The sequence below is a fragment of the Ixodes scapularis genome, unplaced genomic scaffold (assembly GCF_016920785.2).
Source record: "Ixodes scapularis isolate PalLabHiFi unplaced genomic scaffold, ASM1692078v2 PGA_scaffold1__304_contigs__length_218370807, whole genome shotgun sequence".
Taxonomy (NCBI): Eukaryota; Metazoa; Arthropoda; class Arachnida; order Ixodida; family Ixodidae; genus Ixodes; species Ixodes scapularis.
In genome coordinates this window covers 8,207,896-8,230,893 of record NW_024609846.1, presented here as the reverse complement: position 1 = coordinate 8,230,893, position 22,998 = coordinate 8,207,896, and the positions used below count along the sequence as shown (strand labels likewise).

Here is a 22,998-nt window from a genome sequence, read left to right as displayed (position 1 = left end):
AGTTTGTGGGGTGGTGCTGAGGCTTGCTTGCGCCAAACCGCTAACTGACGGGACTGTTGCTTCCATCACACTTCATCGGAAGAACGGAGCGAAGTGGAGTCAACAGCGGTGAACTGAAGCGCGCTACCGCTGCTTATATTCACACAAGAAGGAGAGGAGACTAGAGGAGGAGAGTTGCGCATGCGCGCGCGGTGTGAGTAGAAGCGAACGCACGCGAAGTGTACGCAGCTGGTAGAGAGAGAGAGCGGAGAGAGATTAACGCGCAGCTGTTGGAGAGAGGGAAGGAGGAGGGTTGCACATGCGTAGTGTGAGTGCGGACTACGACGCCGCGGGACATAGACCCGAGCAAGAGATGCTCCTCATCTAATAAAAGACAAAAATAAAGAATGCGTTTGTACTTGTATTTTTTTTTCGGGGGGGGGGGGGGGGGGACGAAATACTTTTCATCCTGATTGTATCGCGATACAAAGAAACATTACAAATGTATCTCGATATAGGAATACAGATACTGTCGAAAGAAATGTATCGCGATACAGAAATACAGATACGAAAGGTATTTCTGAAATACTATCACGATACATTTGTTTCGCGACACTGCCGAAGCCATCCAGGTGGTAACTGTTTTCTACAATGGTGCTTAGCACATTTTGGGCTCAGCACTTCGGTGTTTAGGCGAAAAAGATATAACTTTAGTAGAACCATAAAGGAGACGACTTGCGTCACCAGCACCGGCAATTGCCTCAGCGTGCTCTCAGTGAACTTGGATGCGGAGATAGGTATTTGTTCTATGTTCAGCTAGTTGAACTTCCAAGGTGTGGGTCCGGTACTGAGGCCTTAGAATTTTAAGAGGCATTGAAACCTGCTAAAATTTCTCTTTTAAAGAAAGAACACACTGGCACGCTGCCGTCACCTAGGCGGTGACCCTGGAACTGGATTTCGCTAGGGCGAAGATTTTGCGGGATTTCCGAGGTCAAAGGTGCTTAATGCCTGAGAAACGGGCGTTTATGACGTTGACAAGAAATTTGCGAGCCACGAGGGAAAGGATGGTGCGCCAGAGAAATAGACAATACGCGGGACCGCCAAGTTTCCACTGCTACCCAAGGGATGGCGCCAGTGTGCCCTCTCGTCCTAAGAGACATTAAGAGGTTCCGAGGCTCTGTGGACTTAAGAAGTCTCAAGTGTGTGAACGAGCCTTTATGTTTGTTTGCTAGTTTGTTTCACTCGGCTGGTTGTGGAATCGACCGGTGGAGTCTCTGACGATTTGGGGTGTTTCGTTCTATGAAAGCTCTCGTAAAAATAGGCTTCTGTCTGTCTTTTTTCCCTTTGTCTCGGTGTTCTTTTTCAGCATGGCCCTGCACGATCTCGCCCGCGAATAAACTCTTATTTCAAGCACATCCTGGTGGGTTGAGATCAGAAGAGTAAATGAGGCGGAATTGGTATGTGGTGTTTTGTGCGCGAGACGCGCTTCCTTACTATCCTTTTATTCACTGTGTAGCACCCGAAAGAACTACTCGGCTACTACAAGACGAGAAACGCAAAAAGCACAGGCGCCTTTGCGTACAGGTCCCGTCAAAGTAAAACGGAGCGCCGGAGCGGCGACCGAACTGCATCGCCTCCCTATCTGGCAGCGCCGGCTGCAGCTGATAGGTGCCGTCTGCGCATGCGAGCGTACCGTTCGCGGTGTCCTCCTTCATTCTTGTTTTTGATCCTCGCATTATCGGCGTCTCGAGCTGCCAAACGCTGTTCCGATAAACACCGCTAGGTGTTCGGCTCGGGCTTATACGGGGAGGTGACACTGAAGGCAAGTGGGAGAGAAGGGCGAGTGTTGTGGATGAGCACCGCTCCTTGTGCTATCAGGCGTCGATTTTAGGAAGAGTGTTGCGCCGCTCGAACCACCGATAACGTGTGGGTGGGACGAAGAAAGCGGAGGCCCCAGCGGAAGGCACTTTCGCATGCGCAGATGTAGCCTATCAGTTCCAGCCGGCGCTGCTAGATAGCGCGGCGATGCAGTTCGGTCGCCGATGCGGCGCTCCGTTTTACTTTGACGGGACCTGTACATGGCAGAGACGACGACGCATGTTGTCGCCGACGCCGGTGTAGATAAAAACGTGTGTCGGTGCCCTTTCGCCTGCCGCCCCTAAACCTTCGATCCACTACCTCACTCTCCGGTCAGGGAACCCATTTTACAGCTCTCAAGACAAACATGTGTGGGATTAAACAATTTGCGTCTGTCTCTCGGTATCGTCAATCGGTCCTTTTGTCAAGGACGTTCGAGTCTTGTGAACACGTTTACTCGATTCCTCCTGGCTTACAGTTCGTTGTTCGTGTTTTCGTCATGCCGGCAGAATGCCAGCTCTGTTGGCCCGCTCGGGACTGCCTACGGACAGTGGCTTATTGCGTGCGCCAAGGACACCCAAGAGCGCCGCGCAGATAGGGACGAAGCCATTTTTATCTTTGTCGTTGCACGAATCGATTTTGATTCGTTGAGCCCGTGATAGCGACGAGCCCTGCCGTCTGGGTCACTTTGTCGTGGCGCGTCAGAGGCGAAATTCAATTAGTTCGGATACTGAATTGACCATGCTGCAGGCGACGCTGGCTTTAGTGCTTCTATTCATTTTTCTATTTTTCTGGTAAGTCAGTTTCTCATACTCTTTCTGCGCTGCTCGCTTCTATAAAAAAAATGTATTACACGCAGCAAATCGGAGGGAAGTTTTCGGTGTGCAAGAGACTGCGAATTAACGCCTGAAGCAAGGATAACATCATTGTTATTGGAAACGTATTTTTAATAACTTTATCTCTTAGAAAACTATTACGAATAAATTGAAAGTAAACCTATCGTACAACGAAGAGCATGAATTATGGCAGCAACGCTGCTAAAAAAAAAGACATACAAAGCAAATTACGTTTCTGGTAAACGTCATTATTTATGAGTGCACAGTCGAGTGACCGGAAATGTTGTTCGCTCCAAATTTTGTCAGAATGAATGTGCTTTGAGCACTACGCATTCCGATAGTAAGCATAAATTTCCTTTACCGCGTAAACACGGTGTCGAAGTACCTGGCCCTTATGCTATCAAATGCGTCTCCGAGAAAAAAATATTCAATAGGTTTTTTTTTTTTTTTTTTTGGGGGGGGGGGGGGGGGTGGGTGGGCATGGCTTTATTTTAAATATTAATTTCCTATTTATAACGGCTTTTTTTTTCTCATATTTTTGGCCATCAATGTCCACAAGGCAATAAAACTCTTACTTCCTTATTTTTCTCAAGACCGCCATAGTCCCGGTCGGCTTAAGGTACGCACGGGGCGGCGATTCCCGACAAAGTTATTATCGCTTCACAGCCGATGAGATTGCGACAATAGTTCATAAGGACTCCAAAATTCGAATCGCGAGGCAAGGCACGTTAAGGTAATAAGTCATGATGGTGTGTTCGGATGACTTCCCCTGAAACCGCATTAAATCTACACGGGCATTTCTTGGAATCCTGCAGAGATACTTGCACCTAGGCACCTATTCCTCGATGAAAAATATTGATTATAGCTACTGAACTGAGAGCGATTCCTTCTCGCAGCTTCGTGAAGCACAATTCTTGTTGAAGCAGCGATTTTTCGCTCTGAATGCGAGTGTATACATTTGTTTCTACGGTGTCTGTTTCCAAACAAAGATCATTCATCGCCGCTTTAGGTGCCTACGGATGTAATGCAATTATGCTTGCCATCTGATTAGTGATGCTTATTTTTGCAGGGTAATAAGAAGAACGTATAGTTTCTGGAATGGAAAAGGAATTCCATATCTGTCTTTTACCGACTACGTGAAGTTGGTATACGATAATTTCACGAAGGTAAAGAGTTACTTTTTTATTTGATTGTAAATCTTGATACACTCTACGAGCTTAGGTTAGACTGCGTCTCGCCTTGATATGACGTGGCCAGAAATATTTGAACATCTCCACACGAAAAACGCTTTCTTTACTACCAGATAAATAAGCAGGTGCCAACACTATTCTTTCGCACTAATCGGAAAGGTCCCGAATAATTGTTACCTAAGTGTAATCAATAATCCTGCACTTCTGAGCATCATATTTTGTGAGTTTCGCTAGCGCACATGAGCTGCTGAAGCTGCGAGCCCTCAGTTTCAGATTTGCTTGCCATTTGTTGCGGGTGCTTAAATTACACCTTGACTTTAAACGTGAAACGTTTTCTGGCTAGTTGCTCAGGATTTTTGGAATCCCGATAGGTGAAGCCTGAGAGGCGTGGCCGCGAAGCTTGACGTTGATCGCTTAACGGAGGACATCACGTGACCAGAGGGGTAGGCGAGGATGAGCTCGACAGCTTGTACTCGGTGTGCGAGTAAAGCTCGAGAGTGTGGAATGCTCACGAAGATCGCCGGGTTTGTCAGCCCGATCAGAGGACACCAAGATTAAAAGAGATAACTTGTAGTATCGCATTGTTCATAATTTTTAATTTAGATTTTTACCTCTGCTTTGAATTCGAAGTGAAGTGAACATAATGTTCATATATCTTGTCCGGAGTGTACTTTAAGGGACCAAATTACAGCTTTAATCATTAAAGTTTAGCAGCGCAAGATTGAAACCCTAATCTGTCTTCTTGACACTTCAAAAATTGTTTGAATCATTATGCTTATTTTTTTTTTTTTTATTAGGCTCGTCCCTTCCAACTTTAAGATGATGGTTAGGTCTGAGGAACGGGCTGCAATTCTAAATTTTGGAATGACCAAAACCCTACGAATGTTCGTTTGCTATAATTAATTATTCGACGCCATAAACATTCTGCACTTACAAATTTCTGCCTGTCGAAGAACAAGGCCGGTTTAGCTGGGTAAAAAGTGATGTCTTTTCCTTCTAGTAATTTTTTTTTCTCGTTACAGCCCTTGCATGAGGTGGCCCTCAAAAACTATCGCCGACGTGGTCGGCTTTATGGGTATGTTCCTACAATTTTGCTTTTTGAACCAACTAAAGAAGTCGAAATTCCTAATCTTAAAGGCCCGCACGTCCTGAACTCGATAATAAAAAATAGTTGATATAGATGTACGGGCAGCAGAAGGTGTAAGACATCAGACAATCCTATTTGAAAGTCACGACACAAATGCATTAGGCTTGCATGAGGTAATCTGACGAGCAGCCAAGCCAATCCAGTACTAATGGGTGGGGCCTGGAGCGTGGAGTGGCGAGTGTACCTCCATCAAAATTGTGTGTTCCGGCGTAAATGCTGTCCAACCTTTTTAACGGTTGATTTTTTACATAAAAGAAGACAGGCACATAAAGAAATGTGTGGGGTTTCGGTGTTCCTTTATATTGGCAGCAATTCCACGTGTATGCCATTAATACTATTCTATAATAATATTCGAGCCAGAACACTAATTAAAAAACATTATGAATAACGGAACTTTTCAAGACGAATAAAAGCCCTATTTTTTTCCTTTGTAATAAGACGTTTACTCTGTTCTACACATAGAAACACGTTATTCGTTCTATAAGGGATCGAACAAATGCATTTTGGTAAGCGATTTGTAAAGTATTATAAATCTTATATTCTTTGTGAAAGAGCAATATGTTATTCCTGTTATATCTACGCTGATCTCTCCACGATCACGTTCTTAAATGCGCACGCTTTCACATTTTCACTGTTTAAAACGCTTTACTTAATTGACAAATTATTTATGTATATTTTGCAGCATGCTGCATGGTGAGAAAAATGTAACATGGCACCACTATAAAACTTCGCGAACGACCTTGTCTCATATATTGATCTCAAGGCATGCATTCATATTTTTTATCATATTCATTTTTTACCAAATAATTATAGTTAGATCAATATCAGTCTCGAGTTGAACCGTTTCATTTGAACATTAATGTTTAGATGTTAACAGGATACTAACAAGGTTAAAGGTGAAATGGAATAGCCCGTACATTTGAAAATAATTTTTTAAAAGAATTTGTTAGACTCGGAAGGGCAATTATTCTTAGTAAATTCGGTCCTTCTTATTTCCAGCTCCTACGAAGGGTTTGTGCCCACTCTCGTAGTCGGGGATCCACTGCTCCTTCGAGATATCTACGTGAAGGATTTCAAATCCTTCTCGGACAGAATTGTAAGAACTGCCAACTATATTTTCTACTCTTAGTATCAGCAGCACGTGAAATTGGGATACAATTGCATTTCTTCCGCAAAAGGCGTGTGCATAAAATACGCAAAAAACAAGGCAAACAAAACGACAACTGAAGATTAAAAAATAAAATAAAGACAAAAAGCGTTTGTCAAGGGAGATGCATTTTTGTGATTTTGCGGACACTTGACTCTTCGTTTCAGGCATCCAATGCCACGGGAAATCCTCTGTGGGATAAGATGATGTTAAACTCCCCGGAAGAAGAGTGGAAAACTACAAGAACTATGATGTCACCTGCATTTACAACGAGCCGATTGAAAGCAGTTAGTAACCAGTTTGAGCACCCTTCTGTTCCTAATATATTTACTTCTTGTCATAAGAAAAAAAAAAAGTAGCTTAACTAGACGCAGGCACTGTTTGCATCGTTCTTTACGTCGAGTTCTACGGTAGGTTTTTTTCTGCCTACCAGTTTCGTCAAAAGAGATAATTTATTCCTGGATCTCGAGCTCACGACGGTTCAAACAGCTACAACTTGCCGCTTGAATTGTTCGTTTTAAAGCCCGATTCACGTGGTCAGACTTAACTTGCAATTTCGCAGGTGCGGTTGAACACCGCAACTTCCACTGCAATGCATAAAATCGGATTATGTAACTCAGGTTTTAGACGCCTTTTATATAAAAGAAAAGAAAAATTAGAGACTATAGTAACCAAATTTTTCAGATGATATGGAATGAATCGATATACAGTGTTGACTCGTTAGTATGGACACCGTGTGTGTCCCCCAAAATATTCCGCAAATAATGCGAGGCTGTCCATATATGACGAGACGAAAATGCATATATTTTCCTAGGTTGTCCCGGAAAATGATGTGCATGTAGCGGGGTATCCATATTAACGAGGCATTACTGTATACCCTGAATAAGTCGAGGAATAATTCACCAAAAAAACAACCTCTAAGTATTTTAATAAATTGCGAGTTAAAAGAAACACAGGCTACAACGACCTACTCTTTCAGATTATTTAAAATGACACGATATATGAATCAATAATTTAAAAACTACCCCCCCCCCCCAAAAAAAAAAAAAAAAAAAAAGAGAAGAAAACTTTATATTTTAATGCAAATATATACCGGGTGAAACAAGGAGATGGTAGGCTCTTTAAATCGACCGGAAAATTCGGTTTCTTAACCTATCGCGCTACGCCTTTGTGCAGCGTTGCCCACAGATGGTGCATTTTTTTTTGTAAAATTTGCAAAGAGCGAACTTACCTGAGGAAAAAGTAAAGAAAGAAAAAGGCTTAGCTCCTACGGAAACGCAGCGACGCCACCGGTCTGCAATCAACACGGCGCCGTTTTGCACGGTAGACAAGAGATGGCGCAACGAACGCCGCCAACGAGCGAGCATACGGGCACCGAGAGCCGGCCGAGGTATTCCTCAAAGGCTCTTCAGCAGACAATTTTTTCGACTCAAAAGCGGCGCGCGTTCCGCAGGCGGCGACAGTCGCAGAAACAAAAAAGACAGGCGCGGTAACAGCAAGAAACTGCTGTTCCTTGTCTGCTAATTACGCCGGCTCTCGGCGTCGTCTGCTCGTTCGTTGGCGGCAGTTGGCGTCGCGACCGCTTGCGCCATCTCTTGTCTACCATGCCAAACGGCGCCGTGTTGATTGCAGACCGGTGGCGTCGCTGCGTTTCCATAGGAGCTAAGCCTTTTTCTTTCTTTACTTTTTCCTCAGGTAAATCCGCTCTTTGCAAATTTTACGAAAAAAATGCACCATGTGTGGGCAACGCTGCACAAAGTCGTAGCGCGGTAGGTTAAGAAACCGAATTTTCCGGTCGATTTAAAGAGCCTACCGTCTCCTTGTTACACCCGGTATATGTCAAAATTGTTTCAATCTTGAAAAGAAAAAAAAATTGCCGAGAATGATACACTGAACCAACTTTGTCGAGTAAGTGAGAAGCGAGTCCGGAGCGACAAAAGTAGAACGATTGAACATCCTTCTCTATTGTTACGTTTTCGTAGCCATAGATTGACAATCGTGTCTGCTTCCGCTTCGTAAATGTCGTGGTAAGGGTACGCACTTGCCTGGAAAATCGTTTCTGCGCTGCGTCTTACCCGAAAACAAAAACAAAAACTAAAAATGGGTACCTTGAATGGCTTTTTAGAAATTAAAAATAAACGGTTTATTCGCAAAAAAACAGGAAATTTTCGTATTGTTTTTGACACGTATAGTTCAAGGCACACGAGGCTCGGTGAGCCCTAAAATAGCCTCTTATATACTGACAAAACCTGGCAGATCGCCACGGGAAGCGGCCACCGAAATGAAAAAAGTGGAGCAGCAGAGAACGGATGAGAGGAGAGCCACGTGACTGCCCTTACGAAAATGGCAGATCTGGACTTACATAAAAAAAAATATGGATATATAAAAAAATTGTGCAGATCTGGCCACATCAAGCACATCAGTTTATTTAAGCCTTATCTAGCCAGATCTGTCCAATTTTTTATATATCCATATCTGGGTCTGCCAAATAGGGTTATATCTTCCTCCCATATCAGGGTGTGTTTTTTTTATTCTTGCAGATTTGTTCTTAAAAAAAAAGTCCTGAAAGTTACGCTTACGCGGTTTCTGCGACTGAGTTATACGCCCAGGGGGACATTACGTGGGCGCTAAGATTTGCGATTACTCGGATAATTAATTAAAATTCACAAATTAACTTTTCAATTAGTGAAAACAGACATACGGTTCCAATAAGAAGCTTGCTGGGCGTCGTCCAAAATCCCCTAAATCAGTCATTTTCAGAAAGCCTTTCAGCGCGTGTGAAGAGCACTAAAGTTACCACTCGTGGAGCAGGTACAAGGCTAGCGGTTTCGGTAAGGCGCCCGCGCACTTTTTGTCTCTTATCTAGCCCCAGCCTTGTGCCTGGTCCACGAGTGGTAACTTCAGCGCACTACTGCGCTTCACACGAGCTCATTCTTTCTAAAAATTACTGGTTTAGGGGTATTGGACGACGCTCAGCATTTTTCATAATTGAAACCATATGTCTATTTCTCACTAATTAAAAGTTAATTAATGCATTTTAATTAATTAGCCGACCTCGCAAAGATTAGCAAATTACATAACGTCCCCCTGGGCGTATAACTCACTCGCACAAACCGCACAAGTGTCGCGTTTACGGCTTCTTTTAAAACAAATCTGCAAGAATAAAAAAAAAAAAAAAACACACACACATACAAAAAAAAAAACGGAATCCACCATGCGGCTGTAGCAATTACCCGGTATCCCGACGATCGTTTCGGCGGCATGAACCGCGAGACAGAGTGTCCGTCAAGTTAGAGAAAGTACGAGCGGGAGGAGAGGGATACGCCCGCGGATGACCGAGTTTGCGGCACGCATCTCATAGCGGCGAGCAACGGCACTTTTCTACCGTTGTTTGTGTTCGCGCACGCCTTTGCATCGGCTTTTGCCCATTCGTGGAGTAGATGTCCTGTGCCTATCGTTACATAACGCCGTTTCCCCGCTTCGAGCGCACCTTCGGGGCTCCCGGCCGAGTACGGGCGAATTGTCGCGCCGCGAGCCCGGCCGGACCGCGATCGGTCGCCATGTGCAATCGGTCGGCGAGACGCCGCCGTCAGGGATGCCATCCGCGAGACGGTAACCCTTGCAAGGAGCGAAAGTATGTAGGCAAGCCGGTTAGGAAACATCATAATAGAAAGCCTGAGCCAATGAGAGTTGTCCGTTATTTGATTTATCCTCATCTTAGGGCTTAGATTATGACGGTAACCTAGCGTTGTTTACCAGTATTTCGCAAAATCGTAACAATCTTCCTACAAGCGACTCGTAAAGCCGCTCGTCAAATTTTGGAACGCGTAATTAAGAGTCTTTGTTGTTTTTTTGGCGACACGTCAAAACTCTGTCAGCGGCATATCGAAACTTTCTGCTTGTAACGCAATCGCACCAATGCCTAAACATTCTGCCCAATTAATCTCCCGGCTGCCAGGAGATAGACACGGCCTAAATCTAGAGGTAATATGGAAGAATACCTTTAGGAAAACGATCAATTGTCGCGAAGTAGATTGCAGCGCACTTACGTTGACGAGACGCGACTTGAAGGGTGTTATCCGAGGGAGACGTCGACACGGCCACGGCAAAACCACCGCTCGAACACAGAAACGAGAAGGTGCCCGTGAAGATTCAACACGATGTAGCACAAGCTGTCGTTTGTAGAACCAAACACTAAACGCATCACAGAAAATTCTTCGGCGTCTTCGAAGAAATCGCTTGCAGAAGCAGACATGCGCAGCAGCCACAGAGGGCGAATTCACACGCCAAACTAGGTCCGGCCAAACGCATTCCGAGATCGGCAACGGCTAATGCGTCATCCTTGAAACCACGTGACCACGCAACTTTTACAACGTTTTCAGCTTAGGAAGAGAGAGAAAAGGATCGAAGGAGAGGCCAAAAAGGGGTTTCACGAAGAAAAGGCTTCACTTTTGGGGCAACAACGGGAGGATTTGTCACTTGTTACGAAGGTTGACAGTGCAGTGAACGCTATGTGTGGCCTTGGGCGCCAGGCAGGTGCGATGTTCTGCTCTATCACCAGATTTTAGACTGTAGTCACGTGACCCTAACCGGAGACACGATTGGCCTAAAACACGCGTAGCGTCTACCCTGCTGTCAATACCGAGTGAACATACAGCTCTACGAAATCCAGCTTTTAAACTTCCCAAAGAATCTAGTCTAGCCCGAAAGTGACCAAAACCGATGCGAGTTTGAAGATACTATGTTTTACGCTGTATAACCCACATTATAATTTTAATTGAAGAAATAAACGCGACTATTTTTTTGTGCACGATGTCGACAAATAAATGGATAAATAAATATGTATACATATATTTTTACCAATAAATTTAAAATCATGCGTACACTGTTAGGTTCGCGTTTTTAAATTTCATACTTTTTTACGAAGGAGTTACGCATAAAAGACACCACGGACAGCACATCTTCCGACTTTCAACACACGATGAATCGCCGACGCTCGCAGACGAACGGATGCGATGCTGCGTGAACGGTTTTTGAAAGAGCTGCGTATTGTACTCCGGGCGCAACGGCTCCGCCGCCGTTCGAAGGGAAAAGGATTCAGGACGACGAAGTAGCGTCTTGCATCTTGAGTAAGCTAACAGTTTGTGTTTACCCGCTCAATTTAGCGGGGAAACACGAAAAAAATTAGTTTCACTGCCAGATTTCGCGGGAAAATTGACGTCACGTGACATACGTACCCATTCAATTCCTCGCTAAATTTAGCGGGGCGGTTACACCGATGGCGACGCCGACACCACTTAACTCGGAAACGGGTGCCTAAGAGCTGCGACTAAAATCTATTATTTTTGACTAACTCGCGTTCCAATCACACTTCGTCATATTGTCACACATCAAACATACAACCAAATTTCATTTGTCTTTCAATCTTCAAAATGCGCGATTGATTAATTGGTCCAAATACCTAGAAAAACTTCACTTTAAGGATGTTGACAATAGTTAACCAAATACATGAGACTGATACAATATAGATCAATCAACTAGTGCCTTAGCGAGTACATATAACTTGTTGCTTGCACGACCGAAATGGGCCCATATATCAGTATGAGGGGCTATATTTGCCCACCTATATGGCGAAATACGGCCGTATTTGCTCCCATATATGGAGGAATACCGCCCTATTTGACTGCTTATATTATCATATCTGGGCGTATATAAAATATGTCAGGGCCGTATCTGACATTTTCGTACGGGTGGCGCCCCGCTGCGACGAGACGCCGAAACACACTTCTCCCGAGCGCACACGTGTGTTTCGGGTCCTCGCCGTTGCAAAGACTGTGCGCTGACGTCCAGGTTCCCCGAGAAAGGGCTCTTTGATGCTCTGTGCTACCAGAGACTCGCGCTCCAAGTCTGCGACCGGGCACTCTATGGCTCCGTTGTCGAACTGCCGGTTTTTGTGAGTACGGAGGTGGCTATAGTGCTGGCCGCCTTAATCGCATTCCGAAAACAGTGAGATTGCGCCAGTGGCCGAGGACACCGAGGAAGGAATTCAGACGCAGAAAGCTGGAACCTAACAAGGTGGTGGGCTGGCAGGGGCTCCACGTAAGGGTTCTCACCTACCTGTCCAGCCCAGCACAGCACCACCTGTGTCCTTGGAAGTGCAAATAAAATTATTATTATTATTATAATTACTATTATTATTATTATTTATATCATTATTATTATTAATATTATTAAGGCACGCCTTGTGTCTACTAAACTCCCGGTGACTAGACACCTTCTTTTAGGAGAAACGTTTTGAGCAATGGAGTCAATATTGAAATACCTTCAAAAATATTTAGGTAATTAGAAGTGATTCGAAGGACATTGTTAATAGCGGAGACTATTTCGACGCCCGACGTCAAAATAACTTCGAAATTATTTTGACTTCTGTGAGGTTAGTTCCCTAAGACATCAAAATAATTTTTAAAATATCCTGACGTCCACCGTGGAAACAACAACTTCGCTATTACGACGTCTTAGCCGTTACAGTGGTGCGTAGCTGTCTCCGTTTCGTTCTATTTCGCCCTGTAGATGATGTCGTCGGTGTTGTTGCGTTGACGAAGCCACGTGTCACTGTGTGGCAGATCTAAAGGAAGCTTCGGTTCTACCTGACATTGGAAATGTTTCATTCAGCGAGAGAGTGTGCCTTTGTGCTCGACAGTTGAACGATTATTTTTTTTTTCGGCCGTGAGAATGATATTGCTGCGTGCGTGGCGCAGTTTTTAACGCACGCGGCTGCCACGGGGATGAAGGAGGTTCGATCTCCGCTTCAACCGCACTCGGCCCGGATCTTTACTTTGGGAATTTCGCACTCTTCCGGAAAGCTCCACCTCATCTTCGGAACCTTGTGTTCTGGTTCGGAACATTCCTGAACTACCCGCGTGCATAAAAGCATCGGTGGCGGGCGGCTCCCACAGTCGCCCTTCCGTCGCCGACGAAAGATGATGGTACCTTACCGTTTTTTCGTTTGCAGACAGGAGTTTGCCTTCTTAAATATAATGCTCCGCTTCAATTTATATTATATTTTTATTCGTGGCAGTATCGCCCGGCTGCGATGCTGCCGGGGCATGCTGCCTAGTCGTCCTCCGCTGTCGAACCGCCAGGCTATGGGAGTTGCTTTGCGCAAGCGCTTCCTGCCACAAGGACGCCGTCCGCGTTCAAACGCATTCAAAGGCAAGGATGTTTATGGGCCTTCGTATATAATTCTGAGCCCACAACAACGACGAGATGGACATCTCTGTTTTTTTGTCTTCACGTAACAAATTTAAGTGCGTAAACTACGTATACCACTGAGAGTTTTAAACATGCTTCGTACATCTATGCCTCCACTACCGTGCGAGCGCGTCTTTGAATGGTTCGGAAGTCTCGCTTTGCATCTTGTTCGTGGGTTTGTCGTTTCGTTCAGATTGTTTTCTTCTTCGTGTTGACGAGTCTGGTGCTGCTGCAACTAAGTGATCGAGACGCTGAATACAGTGTTGCAAACCGTAAGATTGCCTCCTTGACGCTTTTTGACCGACAGCAACGAACAACAAAGCCTCGGACCCACCGAGCAAAACTGCATCGCGGTTTACCACGCATTTTCGGACACCAAAGGTTGCGCAGTCGACTGCAAATTTTATAACCCGACTTTTCGAGAGATTCAGAACTCATTTTTTTTTCTATTATCAATTGGCGATGTGCGCAAACTACAGACTGGGACAGATCGCGAAGATCTCGGTTCCCTCGGGCCGTCAGTTCGTTTCATTTGCTGTTTGAGAAACGTGCGGCAAAGCCTGTTTCACGCGCTGTGTTTACTCGGTGAAGTGATATTTTTATTCGGACTCTTTACCAAAGCTAGAAACCGTGGCACGCGTTGTCGTGCTGACAATCACTTTTGTCGCTAAGGTGTCGAAGCCCTCGGATGCTGGTGTGCTGTTCTCAACCCCAGTACAAAAAGCTGGATGATCGGGAAAAAACTTTCCAGCGCTTTACCCCATTACAACGTCTACCATGGCAAATAGGGTGTCTTTTTTATTACGATGCGGACAAAATAAAGCTAAGAAACGAAAGTTTTATCAAAATGCAAATAGAAAAGCGAAATTCGGGAACCTCTTGCGTCTGTAGTAAACACTTAATAATAATAATAATAATAATAATAAATTGTTTATTTTCCATCACATACAATGACGGATGGAGACCGAGGAAAAAAGCTGCATCAAGCAGCTTGACTAGCCCTCGGCCCCCACACAATTTGGCACACAGCGGCGATGTGGTAAATTAATTAGTTACAAAAAACATACACACATAAACACACACAAAAGTAACATTTGAATAGTTGAAGAATCTAAAAACAATACATATGGCACGACTGTGCTCAAAGTGACTACGAAAAGCAAAAATAGATTCACGTGATCCACAGGAACAACTTGTAAACTAACTATCAACACAACATAATCAAAACAATTAATTACAAATCTTTATAATTTACACATCGGAATTCGAAAAAAACAATCGAAGACCTTTATTTGAAGTCGTCGATAGCTGCACATTTGCTACGGAAAGATAGTTAAGTAGGCTAGGAAGGGTATAAGATATCATTTGTTGGCCATACGTTGTCCTATAAGTTGGAACTCTCCAATTTTCTACGCTGCGAGTTAGGTACGTCGTCACTTTAGGTGTTAGAGAAGCTAATTGAATAAGATTTGCAACATTTGTCTGCTCATGAGACTTATAAGTTCTACATAGACGGTACTTATAAAAACTACTTACTTGCATCAGATTCAAATTTTCAAAAAGAGGTTTGCTAGGGTGATCATATGGAACGTTACAGATGTTTCGAATAATTTTTTTCTGGAGCATAAAAATTTTGTGTATGTTTGTTTGCGTAGTATTTCCCCATACTAAGTGACAGTAATTTATGTGAGCAAGAAATAACGAATGGTAAAGCATTAATTTAACGTTCGTCGGAAAAATAGAGCGATGACGGTAGAGTAAGCCAACAACCCGTGCCAGTTTTGATAAAATGTAGTGAACATGTTCATCCCATGACATACTTTCTGAGAAGATAACACCCAGTGTTTTAAAGCTACTTAAAATATCGACCTTAGTTGAATTTAAAATAATATCACATGTAATATTAATGCTCTTATTTCTGGAGTGAAATAGAATGGCCTTGGTTTTGCTAACATTAATTTTTAGAGCATTATCTTGGCTCCACCTGACTAGATCTTTTAAAGTTTTATTAGCACTGATTACAAGGTCGTGAAAGCAATATCCTGTAAAAAAAAGGCTGGTATCATCAGCGTAAATGACATATTTAATGTTTTTATTTATGTTAACAATATCATTAACGTACAAGTTGAACAGAAAGGGACCTAGAATGCTGCCCTGTGGAACGCCAGATGCGATTGGTTTAATGTCAGAGGAGTACCCGTTAATATATACGTATTGTTGACGATGCGCAAGATAAGACTCAATGAGCGCTGCGACTTTTCCGCGGAATCCGTATTTCATTAGTTTTTTTATTAACAAATCATGATTTAAATGATCAAAAGCTTTTGTAAAGTCCACAAAAACACCAAGAGCAATTTTTTTATCCTCAAATGTTTGAAAAATGTAATCTTTTTGTTCTAGCAACGCGAGCTCTGTAGACAGCTGTTTACGGAATCCAAACTGCGATGGTGTGATCAAACTATATTTATCAGAAAAATGCACCATTCGATTTAGCAAAAGTTTTTCGAAACCCTTTGAAAATACAGATAAAATTGAAATGGGCCTATAATTTCCCAAGTCATTCCTGTCACCTTTTTTATAAAGAACAGTGACCTTTGCGATCTGCATTTTTTTAGGAAACTTACCACACAGAAAACATAAATTGAAAATGTGCGTCAAACAAGGAGAGATTATATCAACTACATATTTAATCGGACTTATTTGAAAAAACTGAAAGCGAGTCCTCCTATCCTTTTGGTACCAATATATTCTCTGAGCGGTGTCTCTTATTGGTTCCGAGTTGATTCCTTTTTGAATTTCGTAAAGCAGTAAACAAACATTTCCTCAAACTATACTGTCAGGAAAAAGCTGTGGCTAGCTTCCGGAGTCATTTCAATGAAATCCCTGCTTATTCACTCGGTCGACGTGAAACGTGCGAGAACCCCTCGCGATCGAAGCCTTAAACGGCGACATTTCAGCGTCCCAGAAAAAGAAGTATACACCCGCTATGAATTACCACCGTTTGTACGTTTTATTTTACGGACTCAAATGCGCATAATACGAGATGCGCTTCTCAGAGAGCGATTTTAAGTTTGTAAACAATCCGTAGTTAAAATTGTATAGAAAAATTACATCAATCGCTCGAATTCTCCGGGCCCTGTCCGACATTTTAAGAATTTATGAATATGTCTGCTTCTTTTTTTTTTTTTTTTTCGAGCAGAAGTCGTAGTGTGACAAAATTCTCCGCCACGCATTTGGTGCGGGTGGAGCGAAACGTGGGTACTTCACGCATGGATAGAAGCGTCAGTTCGGGCAGCAGGCTGAATGTAGCTACAACAGTGTGCGGCGCTTTGCAACACAACTGTACGCGCGCGCACGATTAAGAAGACAGCACGCCATTTACTCTGGGGAATGCAAAACATTTCTCTACAGTAACCCCCATAGATGCGAGAAAAAAAAAAAAGGAATAACCCTAACGCACGCCTCGCAAACTGTAATGTGAAGCTCCAGGCTTGTTTTTGCTGAACATTTTAAAGCCTTTTAATGTAAGAAAGCAACCTCGAGGCGCTTTTATTCGGTAGAAAGATGGCGTGCCAGATGCCCGTCGTTGGTTTGGGACGTAAAACCCCCAAATTTGACTTTTGATAACGCACGAAAACGTCATACACGTTTCTCAAATAAATAAACCATTTTAATCTGCACAGCTGCGAACTAACGTAGCCACTCCGTGCTTTGACATAGCGAGTCGTCTGCTCGCATGCTACCATCTCCGCCACAGGAGGGCGCCCGCGAGGTGGGGCCACCAGAATATCTCGTCGCCAATAACGTGGAATAAATCATGGATTCTTTGTTGTTTAGCACACCGAGTAAATGTTACGGGAGTTATATTTTAAGTCTTGGAGATTTTGCTGTAAAAGCTGCAATCAATTGAGTGGCATTTCTTGTCCGAAAATTGCGCAACGCCGACTGCAAGCAGGGTAATAATGTTTTGAACGCCACTTTCGAATACTTTCCAGTCCGACACTCCAGAGTTTCCTCATTTGTTTGTGGTGGCAAGTTTGACGGGGAGATGTCAAAATAGGGAAGCAGATACTTGAATGGGGGGGGGGGGGGGGGGGGGGGCGAGCGAGAAGAAGGGGGGGGGGGGCGCAGACTTATATATATATATATATATATATATATATATATATATATATATATATATATATATATTTACACGGCCCTAGGAAGTGGCTCCACAGACGTCAAAATAAGTCATATTGTTTTGGCGGTGGACTTCGAAATAGTCCCTACCTAGTTAATATAACGTGTTGAAAGTTATACCATTGCGATTAAATGTAGCGAGCAATAGTTATGACTGCTTACAGCACATAGTCCGCTTCAGTAAAAAAAATGCCATCGTCACGGTTCTTGGCCGTTTTTGTGCTTTTCCGTTCATATCACGCACAGAAGAAAGCGCAGGTTCACGGCGCATTCACGGAGCGTCATTGTTTTAGCCCATGGAGTTAGGAAGCTTCTGGATGTGACATGACGTTATTAAAGGTGAAGCCAGAAGTGTACAACGACAGGCCCGCAACGATGACCAAAACCACAGCTGTTTTTGGTCATGCACCAGAGCGTGACCCAAAACAGTTCTGGTTATCGTTGGGAGCTCTGTCCCTCTACACTTCTGGCTTCGTCTCTGGTGACGTCATGTCACCTCCAGAAGCTTCCTCCCGCCATGGTTTAGCCGGTAACAGCAGACGCAGAACGACAGCGATTGCCGGGACCGTGGCCTTTGAGCCCACATTGGTCCTATCCCACCGTAGCGTCGGCTGCTCTAGAGAATATAGTGAAACTGAGCATAGTAGATGGTCGGTTCAACCGATATACGTAGGTTTTATTATATTTGTAGTTTTTTTTTCTCTTTAGTTAAATGTTTCCTTCCGTTTTCTTAGATGATTCCAAAAATTATCACCACGTCCGACGAATTCTGCAAACGACTGCTGCTGGAAGGAGAAAAGAAAGGTGCTCTTGAAGTTTCCGAGTAAGTCGCTGGCCCACTGCGATGTGGCACGTTAAAATATCGAACTATATAAATTATATGTTTATCATACTGACTAGACGAGTCCCTTTATAGACTGGTACCTTCAAGTTTTGCTTTGCCTTAGAGAAGCTAGCCGCTGCTCGCCCAGTTCTTGTTTAAAATGTCTAATATTAATCGAGAAAAAAAAAGTGAAAGCCGTTTACAACTCCCTGTAACACCGAATTAGAGCGCAGCTCTTGAGGAGGAGGAGGAGGGAAGGGTACTGGGGGGTGAAGTGATTTGGGGGGGGGGGGTCACCTGACGATGCCGATGATGTCATCAGTGACGTCACTGACGTCATCCGTGATGATGACAATGACGATGCGGATGCCGGTGACGTCATCAGTGACGTCACTGATGACGTCATCAGTGATGATGACGATGACGATGCGGATGCCGGTGATGTCATCAGTGACGTTACTGATGACGTAATCTGTGATGATGACGATGACGATGCGGATGCCGGTGACGTCATCAGTGACGTAACTGATGACGACATCAGTAATGATGACGATGACGATGCGGATGCCGGTGAGGTCATCAGTGACGTCACTGATGACGTCATTAGTGATGATGACGATGACGATGCAGGTGCCGGTGATGTCATCAGTGACGTCTCTGATGACGTCATGAGTGACGATGACGATGCGAACTCCGATGACGCCATCAGCGATGATGACGATGCGGATGTCGGTGACGTCATCAGTGACGTCACTGATGACGTAATCCGTGATGATGACGATGACGATGCGGATGCCGGTGACGTCATCAGTGACGTAACTGATGACGTCATTAGTGATGATGACGATGACGATGTGGATGCCGGTGACGTCATCAGTGACGATGAAGTCATCAGTGATGATGACGATGACGATGCGGATGCCGGTGAGGTCATCAGTAACGTCACTGATGACGTCATTAGTGATGATGACGATGACGATGTGGATGCCGGTGACGTCATCAGTGACGATGACGTCATCGGGAAGGTCACGTGACCTCGGCGGGGGGTCACGTGACCCTGGGGGGTGGTCACGTGACCTCGGGGGGGGGGGGGGGGGTCACGTGACTTGGGGGTCACGTGACTTTGGGTGTCACGTGACCTAGGGGGTCACGTGAGCCTGGGGGAGGGGTCACGTAACCTTGGGGTGACCTTGGGGGCCACGTGACCTTGGGATGACCTTGGGGGGGTCGCGTGACCTTGGGGTGACCTTGGTTACGCCAACGGCGACGCCGACGCCGACGGTGACGGCGACGCCGCTCAAGCCGGGAACGGGCCCCTAATGGCGCATTCACACTGGAAGCGGATCCGCGTTCGCGAAGCGGTTGCGGATGCGGTCTGCGAGCGACCCCGTTCAGACACACCAAGAGGCGGTTGGCGGTTTCTCGGCGATCACGCGTGATCTTTCGAGACTTGCGTTTGGCAACCCTGTTTTACAATCCAAAATCCACTTTAATCCACGATGCAAAGCCGAACTTTTGCTGTTTTGCCACTCTGAAGATTTTTCCCGGGATGTTCGCTCGCATCACGAGTTCAGGCGGCGAAAAAAGAAGCATGGACCCGCCAAACTCGCCTGTGATTCCCTCGACTTCGCCCACAAGCAAAGCCCAGCTAGGCGCGCCTTGCTGACTCAGAACAGGATGCCCCCAACCTTTTCTTCGAAGTGCATCCTTCCCGCACGGATAGCTGACCTTGTTTTCGGGATAGAGGGCCAGTTTTCCCCCCTCGTTGTTCGCTCGTATCATTTTTGAAGTTGTGACTGAGCGGTGGGGTGGACCGTGCTGTGGGGAATGTGTTCGGTGCTAGCCGGTCGTGGCTTCGTTGGTGGCGGACTCTCCTCTCGTCACTCGCACGTCGATCGAGTCTAGTGTTTGTTTGACATTAAGCTCAAAATAACGCCGTATGGATTACCTCTGCATCGCCTGGTACGTACACTTTATTCCTTGGTTAGGTTCCCTTTCTTTATTTTGTTAGTAGGAAACCTTACAGGTCGAGCTAGCGCAGGTACCCTGCCCGCTCCGCGGTAGTACGTTGGCTACGCAATCAAGCTCACGACGTCTCTATCGGCCTTCGTGGTGGTCACGCACGGTGTTAAAAGCTTTCAATAGTTCACGCGACCATCTTAGTGGATAAAAAAAACTGACGTTGCGGTCCATCAGGGGCGGGTTCCGACGTTCTACGGGCAGGGACTTACAAGGCAGCGTAGCGAGCTTGGGCTCTGGCACCCAGAATAATAAACAAACTCTTACCCGAACCAAATCACCGCTGCGAAGCCCGTTGAAATTGCGACTCAATTCTTTTCGCGGCGAATCCAAGTGACAGACGTGAACATCACGTTTCTCCGTTGATTTGTCGAAAGCTAGGACTACAGTGCTAGGACTACAGCGCTTGGACGCCTCACCAGCGAAGGGTGCCATCTTGTTTCGCAAGTCACTGACGTCACGTCAGCGTCGCGTTGTGATTGGTTGCCGCTTTGCGGTTCGTGAAAGCGGTTGGGAGAAATCGGTCCCGAAGCGGTTGACAAAAACGCGCTCCAACCGCTCGATCCTAGCCGCTTTGCGGTTGAGAACGCGGGGATCCGCTTCGCGTTTGCGGATCCGCTTCCAGTGTGAACGCGCCATGAGAGCTGCGCTCTAAAAAAATGAAAGACGTTTACAGTTCTTTGTAACGCCGAATTAGAGCGCTGCTCTTGAGGAGGAGGAGGTTATGCCCCTCCTACCCGTCCCCGCCTCCTCTCCTGCTCCCCTCCCATTCAGCGGAAAATTTTCGCTAAATGTCTCGCTAAATTTAGCGGGAAAATATTCCCGATAAATTTAGCGGGGAAACTGTAATGGTGGTGAGGTCACATAACGTCAATTTCCCCGCTAAATTCAGCGGCGAGATTTTTCCGCTAAAATTCACGTGACGTCACACGTGACGGCACGTGTGACGTCAAGAGGGTAAAATTTTCCCGCTAAATTTGGCGAGAAATTTAGCGAAAATTTCTCGCTATATCGGACGGGAGCAGGAGAGTAGGAGGTGAGGGTACGGATGGGGAAAAGGGGCATACCCTCCCCCCCCTCCTCAAGAGATGCGCTTTAATTCTGCATTACAAAGAGCTGTAAACGTCTTTCTTTTTTTTTTTTGTCGATAACTGCTGTGTGTGACACAACAACTCTTGGACTGCGGTGAACGTACCCTGAAACAACCACTTATTATGTTTGAGCATCGAAAGAACAAGTACGCATATAGTTCATTATATATTCATACGTGTGTGACAAGTTGAAGAAGGAAAGAAAATGTTTACGTGATCTGTATAAATGGGTCGCGATGTTTTCTTCTAATAAAAACCTGATATATATCCCGTACAGGATGTTCGGGTCATGCGCCATGGATACAACGGCAGCCCTGGTCTACTCTCTAGACTTGAACACCCACGAAAATCTCGACCATCCATTGGTCAAATGCTGCAAGGGATTTTTCGGAAACCTGGGTGGATGGAAGATGATCTTGTTGTGTGAGTTTTATTTAAATCTTAGATCAACTATAATCGATGTTAATATAACAAATGGACGAGTTGAGAACTCGATTTTCATGTACTGCTTCAAGAGCCCCATTTACTTTAAACATATTGTCCGCGCACGAAAAAAATAAACGTAAACAACTGCGTTCAAACACTTACTTCGAGACTCCTTTGAGTGCCGAAGTAACTTCATAAAAATGTAATTGTGTGATACTCCTTTCAGTGTAACGTTTATATTTACTTGCGTTTTTGAGAAAACAAAATGTTTCAGCATTAGTCCGGAACCGATACGCCGTTTAGAAAAACCGGCTCCTGATCAACGCAGCTTGTTTCTATTATCTGAAGAGGCGCAGATGGGTCCCACGCGTACGTTCTAAGTGTCATAGGGCGGATATCTTTATATTCTGGAAGCTAGAAATGGACGCGATAAAAACATTCATTGAGCATGCTTTAGTTGGCTGTGGGAAAGTTGAAAATATTTTTTTTAAAACCGCGTCATTTTACCCGGGGAGAAGGCATATAAAAGGGCATTTATTTATTTATTTATTCGACATACTATCGGTCCTACACAGGACCAAGATAGGAGTGGATCTGCCCAACAGAAAAAATACACGCGCTCAAAATGCACAGATTAATAACACGTATCAACACAACGATGGAATGACAACTTTAGGTACTGTTGGCAGAAATCTCTGAAACAAGGGAACTCTTCTCGAGTTCCAGCGGTCACGACATGCGCCAAGAGCTTGTTCCGCGCTGTTTCCAAAGAGAACGAGTACCGAAAACAGCCCTGGGAAAACTTCCGCCCTTCCACATACCGAGTTTGCTTGTTGCGGGGCGACATGCTCTCATGAATATACTGTTTACTAGAACCAGTTTATTCATTGTGTTGTGAAAAAGGTGAAGCCGCTTCTGCTTCCTCCGCAGTTGAAAGTGGGGTAGCTTTGCCCTATCCTAAAAAGGTGACACAGAGTCCAGCCGTCTATAGCAAGAGCAAACAAAACGTGACGCACGCCGTTCAACTTGCTCCACATTTGATATGAGATA

The 22,998-nt window shown here is 44.9% G+C and overlaps 1 protein-coding gene across 2 annotated transcripts in view; it reads left to right on the top strand.

The window, feature by feature from the left end:
* Positions 1–2,504: 2,504 nt before the first annotated feature.
* Positions 2,505–22,998, top strand: part of LOC115313921 (cytochrome P450 3A19) — a 51,453-nt gene continuing 30,959 nt past the window's right edge. Inside the window, exons 1-7 of one of the 2 annotated variants that reach the window (XM_040215397.1) lie at positions 2,505–2,543; positions 3,742–3,838; positions 4,885–4,937; positions 6,009–6,105; positions 6,324–6,443; positions 18,324–18,412; positions 21,800–21,945. In XM_040215397.1, coding sequence (XP_040071331.1) covers positions 6,360–6,443; positions 18,324–18,412; positions 21,800–21,945 — 319 coding nt within the window. In that variant the 5' untranslated portion in view covers positions 2,505–2,543; positions 3,742–3,838; positions 4,885–4,937; positions 6,009–6,105; positions 6,324–6,359. Of the gene's footprint in view, positions 2,631–3,741; positions 3,839–4,884; positions 4,938–6,008; positions 6,106–6,323; positions 6,444–18,323; positions 18,413–21,799; positions 21,946–22,998 lie in introns of both variants that reach the window. The other variant, XM_040215396.2, reaches the window with a different exon arrangement.